This window comes from Panicum virgatum, chromosome 7N (assembly GCF_016808335.1).
Source record: "Panicum virgatum strain AP13 chromosome 7N, P.virgatum_v5, whole genome shotgun sequence".
Classification (NCBI taxonomy): Eukaryota; Viridiplantae; Streptophyta; class Magnoliopsida; order Poales; family Poaceae; genus Panicum; species Panicum virgatum.
In genome coordinates, this window is record NC_053151.1 from 27167855 (window position 1) to 27181606 (window position 13752).

A 13752-nucleotide genomic window follows, 5' to 3' on the forward strand; every position below is an offset into this window, starting at 1 on the left:
CTGATGTAGCTCTAAGTCATAATGAGCCACTAGCGCCATAACGATTCTGAATGAATCTTTCTTAGACACAGGGGAGAAAGTTTCATTATAATCAACCCCTTCCTTTTGTGTAAAACCTTTGGCTACAAGCCTTGCTTTGAATCGTTCGACATTCCCTTTAGAATCACGTTTGGTCTTGTAGACCCATTTACAGCCTACTGGTTTGACTCCATTAGGAATATCTACCAGATCCCAAACATCATTGGAACTCATGGACTTAAGCTCTTCTTCCATGGCCTCAACCCATTTGGCAGAGTTCTCACATGATACTGCCTCTCTAAACGAGTTAGGATCATCAGCTTTCCCAATATCATACATGTCTTCACTTAAGTATGTCTCATAATCAGTGAAAATTGTCTGTTTCCTAGCCCGCTGTGATCTTCTTAATGGTTCAACAGGCTGAGGTGCTGGTTGAGGTGCAGTCTGAGGCACCTCGACAGGGTTTTCAACTTCAGCATTAGGCGCCATTTGCTCAGCTTGTTGTTCGCTCCCAGGCTCAGGAGCTAATTCAACAGGCGGAGCAGCGCTAGTACTCTGAACAGGAGGCGTAATCTGAACAGATGGTGTACTCTGAACGGAAGGAACAAACAGCGGCACTAACTGAGGTGTTACTGTTTCTTGAATCACCGGGATGGGAAGCTCAGCCCGTATTTCTTCAAGATTTATTTCCCTCCTCGGAAAGCTCCCACTAATTCCTGCATCCTCTAGGAATACAGCCTGCCTGGTCTCAACGAACTTAGTGAAACGATCAGGACAGTAGAATCGGTATCCCTTAGACTTATCAGGGTATCCGATGAAATAGCAGCTCACCGTCTTATCATCTAATTTCTTTTGCTGTGGATTAAATAACTTAGCTTCGGCTGGACAGCCCCACACACGTAAATAATTAAGCGATGGTTTCTTCCCAAACCACAACTCATAAGGTGTTTTTGGCACGGATTTGGAAGGAACACGATTAAGTATGTGTGCAGCTGTTTTTAATGCTTCCATCCACAACTCCACAGACAAAGTAGAATAACTAAGCATGCTACGTACCATGTCCATCAGTGTACGATTACGACGCTCAGCAACTCCGTTTTGTTGTGGTTTGCCCGGCATACTGTACTGGGCCTTTATACCATTCTCTTCAAGATACTTAGCGAATGGTCCAGGTACTTGGCCGAATGGAGCATGTCTCCAATAATATTCACCACCTCGATCCGATCTCACTAATTTAATAGTGACATTATGCTGATTTTCCACTTCAGCCTTGAATATTTTGAATTTATCTAATGACTCGGATCGATCACGAATGGGGTAAATATAACCATAACGAGAGAAGTCATCTGTGAATGTAATGAACGAGTCAAAACCATCAACAGACTTTACTGGGAACGGGCCACAAATATCAGTATGAATTATTTCTAATAGGCCCGTACTCCGAGTAGCTCCTTTCTTAATTGTCTTAGCGAATTTCCCCTTAATACAATCAACACATTGTTGATCTAAGTCTGAGAGATCTAATGAATGGAGTATCTCTTCTCTTATGAGACGCTCAATTCTCCCCCTCGAAATGTGGCCCAAACGACAATGCCACAATTTCGAAGAAGTCTCATCATCACGCTTACGCTTATGCGATACATCATCCACATTCATTGCAGAATAAACTTTATCAAGAGAGAGCAAATAAAGATCGCCTTGCAAATGACCAAGGCCCACACTTAAATTATGAAATTTAATGTTGCACACTGAGTTGCCAAACTCACAAATATGTCCCGACTTATCTAAACGCGAAACAGAAATAAGGTTTCTCTTCAAACTGGGAACATAAAGAACATCATGCAAACTAAGGTTGAAGCCGCCTGGTAACTCCAAATTGAAGCTCCCAATGCCTTCAACCTTCACTTCATTGCCATCAGCCACTCTTAGACTTCGCTCCCCCTCTCTTATAGTTCGGATCGAACTGAATACCTGCAGTGAATTGGAAATGTGCACAGTGGCACCTGAGTCAATCCACCAAGTATTGGGAGAAAAATTCACTAAGAATGATTCATCAATAAAAGATACATAATCAGTAATTGTACCTTTGTTCTTAAGCCACTCCTTAAATCCATGGCAATCCTTCTGCTCATGTTTAGGTGACTTGCAGAACTTGCACAGCCTCTCATTAGAGGTCTTCTTATGTGACACGGCCTTGCTCTTATGGCCCTTAAACTTTCTCTTATGCTGCCTGCTACTGCCAGATTCAGCCTGATGCTTAGGAGTGTTGCTCATGCTAACACGCCCAAAGCGCTCGCTGACCATGTTGACAGCATCCTTCATCCTCTCAGCTTTCTGCCTTTCTTCTTCCTCAACACAGTAGCTAATGAGCTCAGCCATGCTCCAAGTCGTCTTCTGAGTGTTGTAGCTTATTTTGAAGGGACTGTACTGTGCTGGCAGAGAAGTCATGATGAAGTGCACCAGAAAACCATCAGAGATAGCCATATCCAGTGTCTTCAGCTTATTTGCCATGTCACATGTGCTCATAATGTGCTCCCTGATTCCACTTTGCCCATCATACTGTGAAGTCAGCATCTTCATGATCAGGGTGCTAGCATAAGTCTTGGAAGAACTCTTAAAGTTCTCCTCCACCTTGGCAAGGTATGCCTTGGCGCTCAGATCATTACCATCCTTGTCCTTATCAGGAATAGCACCACAGATGGCCGGAGTGATCGTGTTCTTAATGATCATGTTGGCCATCCTGTCTGATCTCTCCCACTTCTCAATGGCAGTACGATCACCATTGGGATCAGCGGGCTCTGCTGGCTTATCTTGACGTAAGGCGAGATCATACTCGCACACAGCAATGGCCACCTGAACATCTTTATACCAGCTTGGATAGTTGGTGCCATTCAGGTGCTCAATGGATTTCAGGTAGCCCGTCACAGTGTTCACTGAAAATTATGAGAATAATAACTTAATTAAACTCACAATTAAGATGCGCATAAGAAGTATGAAATTAACCCTACGATGGTCTGATTAAAATCATACATAAATTTCAATTTGCATCACCGATGGGGAAAACAAACGAAATTTATCATTAAAACTCGTAATTAAATCAACGATGGTCAGAATTAATTACAAGTGCTCTAAATAAACTTCCCGATGGTTCCATTTAAATAGAGTGCATCTTAATTGCTTATGGTGGATGAACATAATTTTCAGTGAATAAATGCAATTAAAATATGATTAAAAGCATTTACATAACTCATGGAAATTAATTAACATAATGCTGGTAATAATAAGTGCAACAGAAATAATTAAAGCCTTTAAACATAATAGCAATTAAAATTAAGCTTAAATCATAAGAAACAGTAAAAGAATAAGACTTTAACATTAAATGGGCTAAAACTCATGAAAACAGCCCAAAAACATCCCTTTGCGCGTGCGACCCAAACTGCGCAGTCGGCCCATTTGGCCCATCCCGCGAAACCCTAATGCGGAGCAATCTGGACCGTTCGTCATGATCCAAGGGCCACAAACTGATGTGGTTTCATATAAAAGAGTGGAGACATGTCTGAACCCTAAATCACTTCCTTTCCCTTTGCTTCTTCGTCCCTCAGACCGAGCTGCCACTGCTCGCAGCGCTCACGCGAGCAACTGTGCGGGCCCGCACCGCCGCCTGGGTGCTGTGGCCGCTGCTGCTCCTCCCGCGCGGGGGCGCGCGTCCAACGCGCCGCGCGGTGGGGCCGGCGGCGCACCCACCCCGGCCGCGAGCGCCGATCGCCGCCTTGATTTGCGCGCGCCCTGCAGCATGCGCGGGCGGTCGGGGCGTTGGCACCGCCAGCTGCCGCGTGCGCTGCGCGCGGGCCGGGCGCCGGCAGCTGCCACTCCCAAGCGCCACGCGGTTGGGTCCAGAGGACTCGCCTCGGCTCCTTCTGATGCGCGCGTCGCGCTAGGCGGGGAGCAAGCACGCGCTAGCAGGGGCGCCGGCCGGCCACGCACCGCGAGGGCACGGGCCTGCGGCCGCCGCCTGATGCGCGGTTCTGTGCGGGCCCAACGCCATGAGCGCCGGCCGGTGCTCGCTTATTCTCAGTGAACCAACTTATGGTCACAAGGTAAGATTCAATCTTAGGGTTAGGGTTAGGGTTAGGGTTAGGGTTAGGGTTCATCACGGGATTTGGAGATTTCTTATGCGATCTGAAAATTGCTTTTCCCCTTCTTCTAATTGCTGACTGATGCATCTAATCTCATAGATTTGGGCTTTAATTTCGCGGAAGTTAACATGAATAGAGATCTAATTTGGGGAACAGATTAAGTAGCAGTAAACCCTAACCTTAATTGCATAGCTAATCATCAATTTTGTCTCGGTTTAACCATGAATTTGCATAAACATTAATGATTTGCATCTAATCCGAGACACTTTTCATTAACAGATCAAGATTAATCTTAAACTTGACCTAAACCGAATTAGATTAGATCTAATCTCGTGATCAGAAACTTAATTAACTATGATTTAGATCTAATCACGCATGATTAACACATTCTGCAGGATCTAATTGCATCTAAACCGTGAATCAAACTTAACAGTGCAATAGGATCTAATATGGACAGCACGTTTTGCATCTTAAAACCGACAAAACAGAGGCATAAACATGACTCAAAATTGACCGTGCATGACTAGGTTAAGATGGCTCATGATACCGATTGTTAGAATTAGCCATGCTTAAACATTAGAGGCTAATAACCCAAGATCTTAACATAACCTAGTTCATGACAAATCAATCTAATGCGGAATAAATTGGTAAACATTATACCAGCGTTAGCAGTTGCAGCAGCCATTTACGCCTGATCCGTAGAGGAAGTAGGCGTTCTTGTCGGTGTAGAAGACGCAGCAGCGAATCGGCGTCCTCCGGGCGCCAACGGGAGTGCTTGGCCTTCCAAACCCCTCCAGTGCCTTCAGCGATCAGACTAGCGGTGGCTAGGGTTTTAGAATGACGTGAATGGGATGATTAAGGTGCTAACCACGACCTTATATTTATAGGCACTGTAGGGCTGGGGGCCAGCCTCTGGAAACGGGCCTAATGGGCCTGCTGATCACAGCCCATTAGGGTTTTATCATTAGGTTTCCTTAATCGCGTTTAGATGATTTAAACGCTTCCTTAATAGTGAAGATCACAAAATATATCTTAACTGAAATATTTCCAACATAGGTAACCAGACAGAATCTTCAGTGAGCATGGCTGGATGTAGAAGTAAACCAAACAAAACACACCAGCGCTCCGTGAGCCAGGCCCGCGGGAGCCTGCACCGGTCGTGCGAGCCAGGGTGCCTGGCTACGTAAACCAATCAGACCCTAAAGCGGATGCTTTCCTCTCGCGCTCTTTTGCCGTCGAGTAGAGGCGCCGCCGCGCGACTTCCACCCCCGATTCACCGACTCCTCCCCCATGTCCCTCACCGGAACAGCAGCGCTGTCTCGAGTGAAGGGGTGAGGGTGAGATGAATGCTATTTGGTATTGAGATCCATTTCCAATTCCGAATTTTAAAACATCCAAACAGTTGATATTTGAAGCCACCAATGCCAATTCCAAATTTTGAGGTTATTAATAGCTACGTCCAAACCCAGTGTAGGAGATATGACATCGGGATCGATCGATGGCGCTAGGTAACCTATCTATCAGTAGCCTTTGTGTGTCTGGACTTTGGCGCTGAAACTTTAAGGTCCCGGAGGCATCATCCACAGTGATCTCACATGGACACGGGCACACGGCGAGCAGCGGCAACGGGTAGCACGGCAACTCGGCAAGTGGGCACGGCATGTTTCGCGGCGGATTACTGGCCGGACACGCGACGAACACATGCCGGCATTCGATGGACGCCATGGACGGACGCGAGTCATTTGTCGTGCTTGTGCGCTGCCCAAACTTTTCAAATTACAATTGCAGCCAGACCTGATGCTAGATGTTGTGTGATTGTGTCTAACCATCATAAACATTTACCAGCCCTTGAACCTTTGGCACTGTAACGACAGCTAGGAGATGTAAACCATACTCGCGCTGTGAAAAAACAAAAATTGTTCCTTCGACATCTCACCATTTCTGCAGCTATCTCCGGTAAATCCTTCACACGATTCCCTCCGTATACCTCCAACTCGTAGGACGAGGACGGCGCGGCTCAGGAGAAGAGGACATGGAGCGAGCCGTTCTTGGCGGCCGCGCAGACGGGGCACGCGTCCACGCCGGCCTCGCACGCGCCGCACAGGCACAGGTGCCGGCACGGGAGCAGCAGCACGCGCGCCTCGCCGCCGCCGCACGACTTGCACGCCGCCGCCGCTGCTGCCGTAGCGGACCTGGAGGCCGGCGGGGCGTCATCGGCGCCGTCCGCGGCCGGCGGCGCCTCGAAGCAGCACGACTGCGCTTCCTCGGCGTCGCCCTCGCAGCCCCCGGCGGCCGCGCGGGGCGGCTGCAGGAGCTGCTCGAGCGTGGCGCGGAGGCCGGCCGCGACGGCCTCGTGGCTCCTGGCGACGCCCATCCACGCCTGGCACTCGGCGCCCGCCTGCCGGGCCTTCTCCTCCAGCTCCGCGTTGCGCCAGAGCGCGCGCACCGCCTCGGCCTCCGCCGCGCGCAGCCGCCCCGACGCGGCGCGGCCCGCGGCGGCCAGCAGCGCCCGGGCGTGCCGCCGCTGCGCCTCCTCTAGAGCCGCGCGCATCCTCTCCGCCTGCACGTCAACGGATAGAAAGCGCCGAAGATCAAACACCATCCACCCCATCGAATCAAGAACTCGATTCCAACCAATCACCAATCACTCTTCCTCGATCGAGCAAACCCGTACCTCGAGTCTTAAGAGCGCGTCGATCTCCACGCCCTGGTGGTGCATCCACGCCCGAAGGCCCAGCGAGACGCTCGCGCCATTCGCCACCCTCCCGCTGGTGGACGCCGCGCCGGAGCCCTCCACCCCCGCTCCCGCCGGAGTGATAACCGCGCGCTGATCGTCCAAGAAGCACCCAGCTGCTGGCGCCGCCGCCGCCGCCAGGCGCGGCCGCTTCCTCGGCACGAAGCCGTAGTTGCAGGCGAGCTCGCTGCGCGGGAGGTCGCCGAGCGCCGTCGTATCCCGAGGCCACGCCGGCGACGTTGGCGCACACCCGGCGTACTCGTCCACGTCCAGGAACAGGGAGCCGCCGCCCAACGCCGCCGGGAAGTCGTGGGAGATGTGCCGCGCCTGCACGGCCATGGCGACGCGCTGGCTGGGCAGAGGAAGTGGGAGTGGGAAATTGGAATGGATGGGCCGGGCAGTTGGATGGCTCGCAGGCGCGGTGGGCGGCGAAGCCAGCCCAGAAAAAGAGGTGGGGCGGACTTTTACAATAAAATTTTTGCACGACCAGAACGAGACGCCGAGACTTGCTGCCCGACTACAGGCGCCCGCGCCGGCGGCGCACGGGATCTGCTGTCGCCACCGACGGGCGCCGAGATGGGGTTGCTGAACGGACGGGCGTGGAGTGGCGTTGCGCAACGGCATCGACACGCCAGCGTGAGCGCCTGAGCGGGACTGCAGGGGGTAGATGGTGAACTGCCGAAATTGACAGCGGCATCTGGTGGCAAGATGTAGTGCTGGGTTGGGGCGCTAGGTTGAACCACTTAAGAGGCCGCAGCCCACTCGACCTCGCGTTCGGGGGCGCCGCCGCACCGCCATGAGCCCCTGCCGGAGTTGAGAACGGGAATATTGTCAGCACCCACGAACCAGAGAAAACATCTCCTACTATGGGCCACCGCACCAGGAAGCCTAGTGTCTGTCTTGGCGCGAATGTGTTCGCTAGATGTGCCTGCGCGCACGTATCAGGCCAAGCCCATGTAAACGCAAGGAGTCGCTAGTTAAATACTGAGTGCGTGCGAGGAGGAATGGTATCGAACAACTTGTTTGAACTCTTACTTTTTTCTCAAGTAATCTATTCTGCGGAAGCCAATTTCCTGTTCTCTTATATTCTTCCTATGTTTTTCAGATATATTCTTTTTTTCTTTTTCTGCTATCTCTACTATTAATAAATATACTCTAGACTTCACTTAGAGGGATGTAGGACGGCCGCCCTGGCTCGCCCTAGTGGTGGTTACGCCAAGCCGGAAGCCATGACAAGCAACCGTAACTCGATCGGGGCGCGTGCGGCCGCGTGGGGAAGAGAGAAGACACGGCAGCGGCAGCCGAACACCACGTCGGCGTCGGCGCAGGCGGATGCGTTCGGAGCGCGACAAAAGCGGGCTCGCTTTCGACCGGCCCGGCCCGGGCGTGGTGACCGCCGTTCTTTGCTATAGCGCCTAGAGGGTAGCGCCGTTCACGATGCATAGGCCGTGGGTCAGTGTAGAGATGTGGGGAACGTGACGTGGGCGGGTTGGGCGGTGGTCCGGCTAGCTGCCGGATGGATATGGGCCGTGATTGGTTAATTTGTGAAAAAGTTTTGAGGAAAACTTTTTGATGTTTTAACCACTAATTAAGGGTATTAAATAAAGTCTAATTACAAAATTAGACTCCACAACTATGGTACTGTAGCAGTTGCTCTAGCTAATGAGGTCTTTGACCGCACGACTAGGGGATGTTTGAGCGCGGTCACTGTAGTACCACTGTAGCCAATCATGATGAAACTTGGCTCATTAGATTCGTCTCGAAAAGTTACACCCATCCCTGAAAAATTTTTACAAATAGATTTCATTTAGTACTCTATGCAGATATTTGTCTTTTTGTGAAATTTTAATGGGACATGTAACCAAACATGGCCATGATGGGGCGGCCATTCCATGTTCCATGGTCAGTGCCATCGTGTAGCGCCTAGCAGCTAGCAGTGCCTGGAATTTGGCTAGCCATCACAGGCCTATAGTTTCCGTTCCACGTACCGGGGGATTTTTCTTTTCAGCTTACAATTGCTAGCAATTTTTTTTTGAGGAATCAATTGCTAGCAAATGCGATCGTACATTCCAAAGTAAAAAAAAAATCAAATTTGCCAGTCTGAGTTCAACCATCTTTCTCTTTGAAACTGCAATCTACAAGCTGTTTTCTTTTCATAATCTGCACCTGCAACAAGCATTTCCAGATACTAGTTCTAAGGCTGGTTTCATACGAGGAGACATACGGAAAGGGTTTCATCTAGATAAAATTATGCACGCATTGTTTCCAATGTAGCTTGTCTATTGCCCAGAAATACCAAAATGCGATAATACTCTAAAATAACCCCCTATTATTGTCATCTTTCCTAATAAATTACCACCTCTACCATTTGAAAATAGACTAAAATAACTCCTAAACAAGTATCTAAATTACCCATCTCTGCCGTTATAAAAATCTAATGTAACTCCCTAATCTCCATGTAAATTAGTTACCTAAGGCATTACAGAAATAATACAAATAAACTCATAAATTTGCATATAAATTATCCAATTATATTATCATTAAAAGTTAAAGTAACCCCTCAATCTGAATCTAAATTATATAGTTCTAATAAAATTTTAACGCGCACTAATATAAAATTCTAAATTACTATTTCTATCATTATTTCTATCAATATGTGTCACCATGTATTCATGTATGATAGAAGAGATAAGAATACCAATTTACTAACATATTGCTCAATTAAATATATATCAAATTAGGGAACATATCTGGTGCAAACCATAGTCTTGTGAAAACCCGTGCAAACTAGGCAAAAAAGTCGTCTAAATTTACCAAAAAACTATCAGATGATTTGTTAGAAATTTATTATTTTTAAATATCACAAACAAAGTTGAGTTTGGACAAGATATTTTATAAAGTTGTGTATCATTATATCATCTACATATGTGATTTCTTTGGTGAATTTAGACGAATTTTTTACCATGGTTTGCACGGGTTTTCACAAGACTGTGGTTTGCACTAGATATGTTCCTATCAAATTAAACTAGATAATGATGTATATGTATTTTAGAGTATTTGTTAGAATATGTAATAGATTGAAGATGATGTGAGATAAATAACTATAATTATTAGCTATAAATCTTATTTTTATATTAATTTTAATTAGCCCGTGTTTAGGAGCATGGGTTGATAAGCTAGTACCATATAATCATAGGAGTACATATAGCTTAATCATTCGCTCGTTGGATAGTCTTTGCACCGCGTGCGTGTTCTAAATACTATTATCTTGCAAGATAATAGTACTCACTTGGCCTTGTGGCCATGTGGATTTTCAACGGCGTGCACTGATGAGAGCAGATCCAAATTAAGGCGCTGGAGCCCCGTTTGGATTCCGCATGCTACTAGTACTCACTTTGGGGGAACCATTCAACAGAAGATGCTTTCGCACGCACGCTGCGTTACTGTTCACCACTGATGGGTTTCTCAAACTCTGAGAGTCTGAATGGTGCGGTGAACGCCACGGCCTCCGGAAACGCCAATCAAGCGTTCAAGAAAGCCCTCGAGATGCCCCTGCGGAATAACCCGGCCGGATCATCATGCAGGCACGTCCTACGACAACGGTTGACAAGTTTGAAAAGAAGACGAAGTGATTAGCCGTACCTGACGCTCTCATAAGTCATAACTTCCTCCATATATACTGTATATATAATTAATAAATATCAATTATCATCGGTCTGGTTCATGCAGTGGCCTGCTGTCTCCCACATGGAAATTGGCAGCCGCACCCATCTGATGACGAGGGACCGCCTCCATTATCCACCCGTGTCATGCAGCGCCAGTCGATGGCGCGGCAGACGCTTCAAGTCCGCCGCACCCGATGCATGTGCAGCGACGGCCGCCGCCCGCCGGGGACCAGGATCGATCGATGCGCGCGCACAGGCACGTACAGCGCGATCGATTTCATCAGCGTTCAGTAATCGCTACTGGATCCAACGCGCAGACGAGTAGACGACGGCTCCAGGCTCCTGACAGTCTGACAGTACGTGTGCGGCGGGCTGTTGCGCGGCGCCGCCGGGCCCGTTGCCGCAGTCTGGTGGTGCCAGAGCCAGACGCCGACGCCGACGCCGACGCCGAGCCAGACTCGTCCACACTGTAGCTGGCTGGCAGGTTAGGACGTCCGCTCTCTCTAATTACCCCGGCCGAATCTGCCATGCAAGCGCTAGCAAATTAAGGCCTCGTTCGGTTGTGGACCAATCCGGCCAGGATTCAATCCAGCCCGTTTCTCTCTAAAATGCGTGTTTACTTAGCCAACAGCAGGATTGGTGGAAGCAAGTTAGCTACTCCTGGATTGTGAAAGTACGTGAGCATGGGTCAACCTCGCCTGGAATCAAGCCGGTACTCTCGGGTAGTGGAACGAATCCGTGTGGAAGCTGTATGCAGTTGAACGTGCAGAGGCTGCATGGAGCGGAACGAATTCCCGAGGGCTATCCGAATGTCAGCGATCTGCTAGCTCGTGCCTCTGCTGGATTGGTTCCGGTTGGAATTAATCCCCAAAAACGAACGAGGCTTTACCGCTGCCATGCAATCACAACCGGGCAGTCCCATCCAGGGTTTACAATCCCGCTCGGAAACCGCCGGAAACCGGGTTTTTTTCCCGTTCCCGGAACTGGGCGGGATTGGAAACCGCCAGGATTTCCCGGAAAATTTCGCCCAAATTTAAATTTTTTTAAAAAATTTGTATGAACGGTAACCGCTGCATCCCGAGCGGGAACCGTTGTTTCCCGACCGGTTTCCGTTGATTTTTACCGGGAAATGCCGTCGGCCGAGGGGAAAATTAAAAATTTTGGCAACATTTCTCCGTAATTTTGTAAATAGCATTGCACAAAGTATATATCAAGCATTTATGTATCATTGACAGGGAGATAAACATATAAATAGAAGTTCATATACATATAAATGTTGTGTTCGCATGAGTAGTCCATAAATCACAACAATAGTCCATCCAAACTTCATATCCATAGTCCATACAAATCATCAAATACACATCATGTTATTTGTATGAGGGTATATGGTTTTTATGCAACACAATAATTATTTGAAATAATCATTGTGTTGCATAAGAACCATATACCCTCATACAAATAGCTAGCATACACATATAAATTCATGTGTGTATGACACAGTGCTAGAGGACTATACATTATCTTGCAAAATGTTAGGTGCATAATGATGGGTACATGTATGTGTTAGTAAGTTAGTTGTTGATATTGTAGGAGATGATATGTTAGTGGTAGGATTTATCATATATGTGGTAGTACTTATCAAAATGTTAGGTTCATAATGATGGTTACATGTATGTGACATGTCTATATATGTGTGTGACATGTATATATGTATCTTATATATGTTTGTGCCATGTCATGTATTCAATTTGCACTGAAATGCTACCAAAATTTTCATTGTTCGTACTAACTATGCAATGCTATGTCCATTATATACATTAAACATTATATATGGAGTCATTTCTTACGGCATGTCAATTGTTCAAATGGAGTCATTTCTTTGTAAAATTTGGCTTCACTGCACCTGTTTTTTTTAATTCCCGGTCGCTGTGACCGGTTTCCCGGTCAGAAAACACCGGTTCCCGGTCGGAAAAACCGGTTTCCCGATTTTTGAATTTGAAGTGCCATTTCATCCGGTTTCTGGCGGTTTTCACCGGGAACCGGCCGGTTTCCCGTTCCCGGACTCAGGCGGGAAAACGTTTCCCGACGGAAACGTAAACCCTGGTCCCATCCATCCGCTCATCTTCTGATCTTCGTACCGCATCCATGCCGACCGACAGCGTCCACGCACCTCAATCTCTGTTCGACCTGCCGTTCGGTGGGTGTACGCAGCAACGTTTTCCTGTGCAACGCCGTCGAAGCATGCAACGGCAGCTGCAGCTAGCAGGAGAGTAAAGTGTAGAGAGGCCCCCTGTCAGATCGGCCATGCATGCATTGCACCGTCATGGTATTGAACAGCACTAGCTGCTGCTTGTCCGATGCGGCTGCAAGTAGGCGTGGACGCCTTCACATTTCGGTGCTTCGCGCCGCGCCGCAGCAGCACCAGCAGTAGGGGGACCAGGATTGTGAGAACAGTAATCAGAGAGGGTCCTGGTCATAGACAGTTGCCGCCGCTAGTGCTAGCTAAGGATGGAAACGGAACGGATTCGCATGGAATCGGATTCGGATAGCACTTTTTACCACATTTTAAATCGAATACGGATACGAATTCAAATATTCTCGGATACGAATACAAAACGGATGTCTCAGATTCGGATTCAAATTCGGATATTAACTTGATATATGAGCTAAAGTTTAGCTATTTTCTTTATTAGTAGTTTTAGATTATAAAATCGTTATACATGTACAAACCAAAGTATAATAATATAATAAAGATATCTAGTTAAAAATAACTTATTTATCAATAAATATGTTAATAAATAAATACACAAAAATAAAATTAGAAATAAAAATATATTGCAATAAACATATAAATAATTTTGTTATATATATATAAATAAAAATATAGAAGTAATTTTAAAATAAAATAAAATATTTAAAAGTAAATTTATTTTTTTATCTCTTTATTATAAAATGGGTGTGAGAAATACTTCATATAATTTTTGAAATAGTGTTTGAATGAAAACAGATACGAATAGTGTCTGATATTGTCGAATACAGATGTGGAATCGGATAGAGAAAACCAATGAAAATCGGATTCGGATGTATCCACTTTGCTACCACATTCGAATACAGATACGGATATCCATATTGACATTTAAGCGGATACGGATATCGGATAATTCAGATATCTACTATTCGTTTCCCATCCTTAGTGCTA

General features: G+C 47.2%; 2 protein-coding genes across 3 annotated transcripts; both read right to left on the bottom strand.

Moving 5' to 3' along the window:
* Window positions 1–1692: 1692 nt before the first annotated feature.
* LOC120683469 lies at window positions 1693–5020 on the bottom strand. The gene is made up of 3 exons (XM_039965544.1): window positions 4815–5020; window positions 2103–2951; window positions 1693–1989 (listed from the first exon to the last, which is right to left on the bottom strand). The coding sequence occupies exons 1-3, from the start codon at window positions 4837–4839 to the stop codon at window positions 1934–1936; spliced, it is 930 nt and encodes a 309-aa protein (XP_039821478.1). The 5' UTR covers window positions 4840–5020; the 3' UTR covers window positions 1693–1933.
* Window positions 5021–5560: 540 nt separating this feature from the next.
* Window positions 5561–7319, bottom strand: LOC120683826 (probable BOI-related E3 ubiquitin-protein ligase 2). 2 transcript variants are annotated; one of them, XR_005678947.1, is made up of 3 exons: window positions 6829–7319; window positions 6083–6714; window positions 5561–6036 (listed from the first exon to the last, which is right to left on the bottom strand). XR_005678947.1 is itself a non-coding variant. In XM_039965922.1 (2 exons), exons 1-2 carry the CDS (start codon window positions 7225–7227, stop codon window positions 6172–6174), a joined length of 942 nt encoding a protein of 313 aa, XP_039821856.1. In that variant the 5' UTR covers window positions 7228–7319; the 3' UTR covers window positions 5707–6171. The 2 variants fall into 2 exon arrangements, 1 of the variants encoding a protein (XP_039821856.1); XM_039965922.1 differs by having other exon boundaries at window positions 5707–6714.
* Window positions 7320–13752: the final 6433 nt, after the last annotated feature.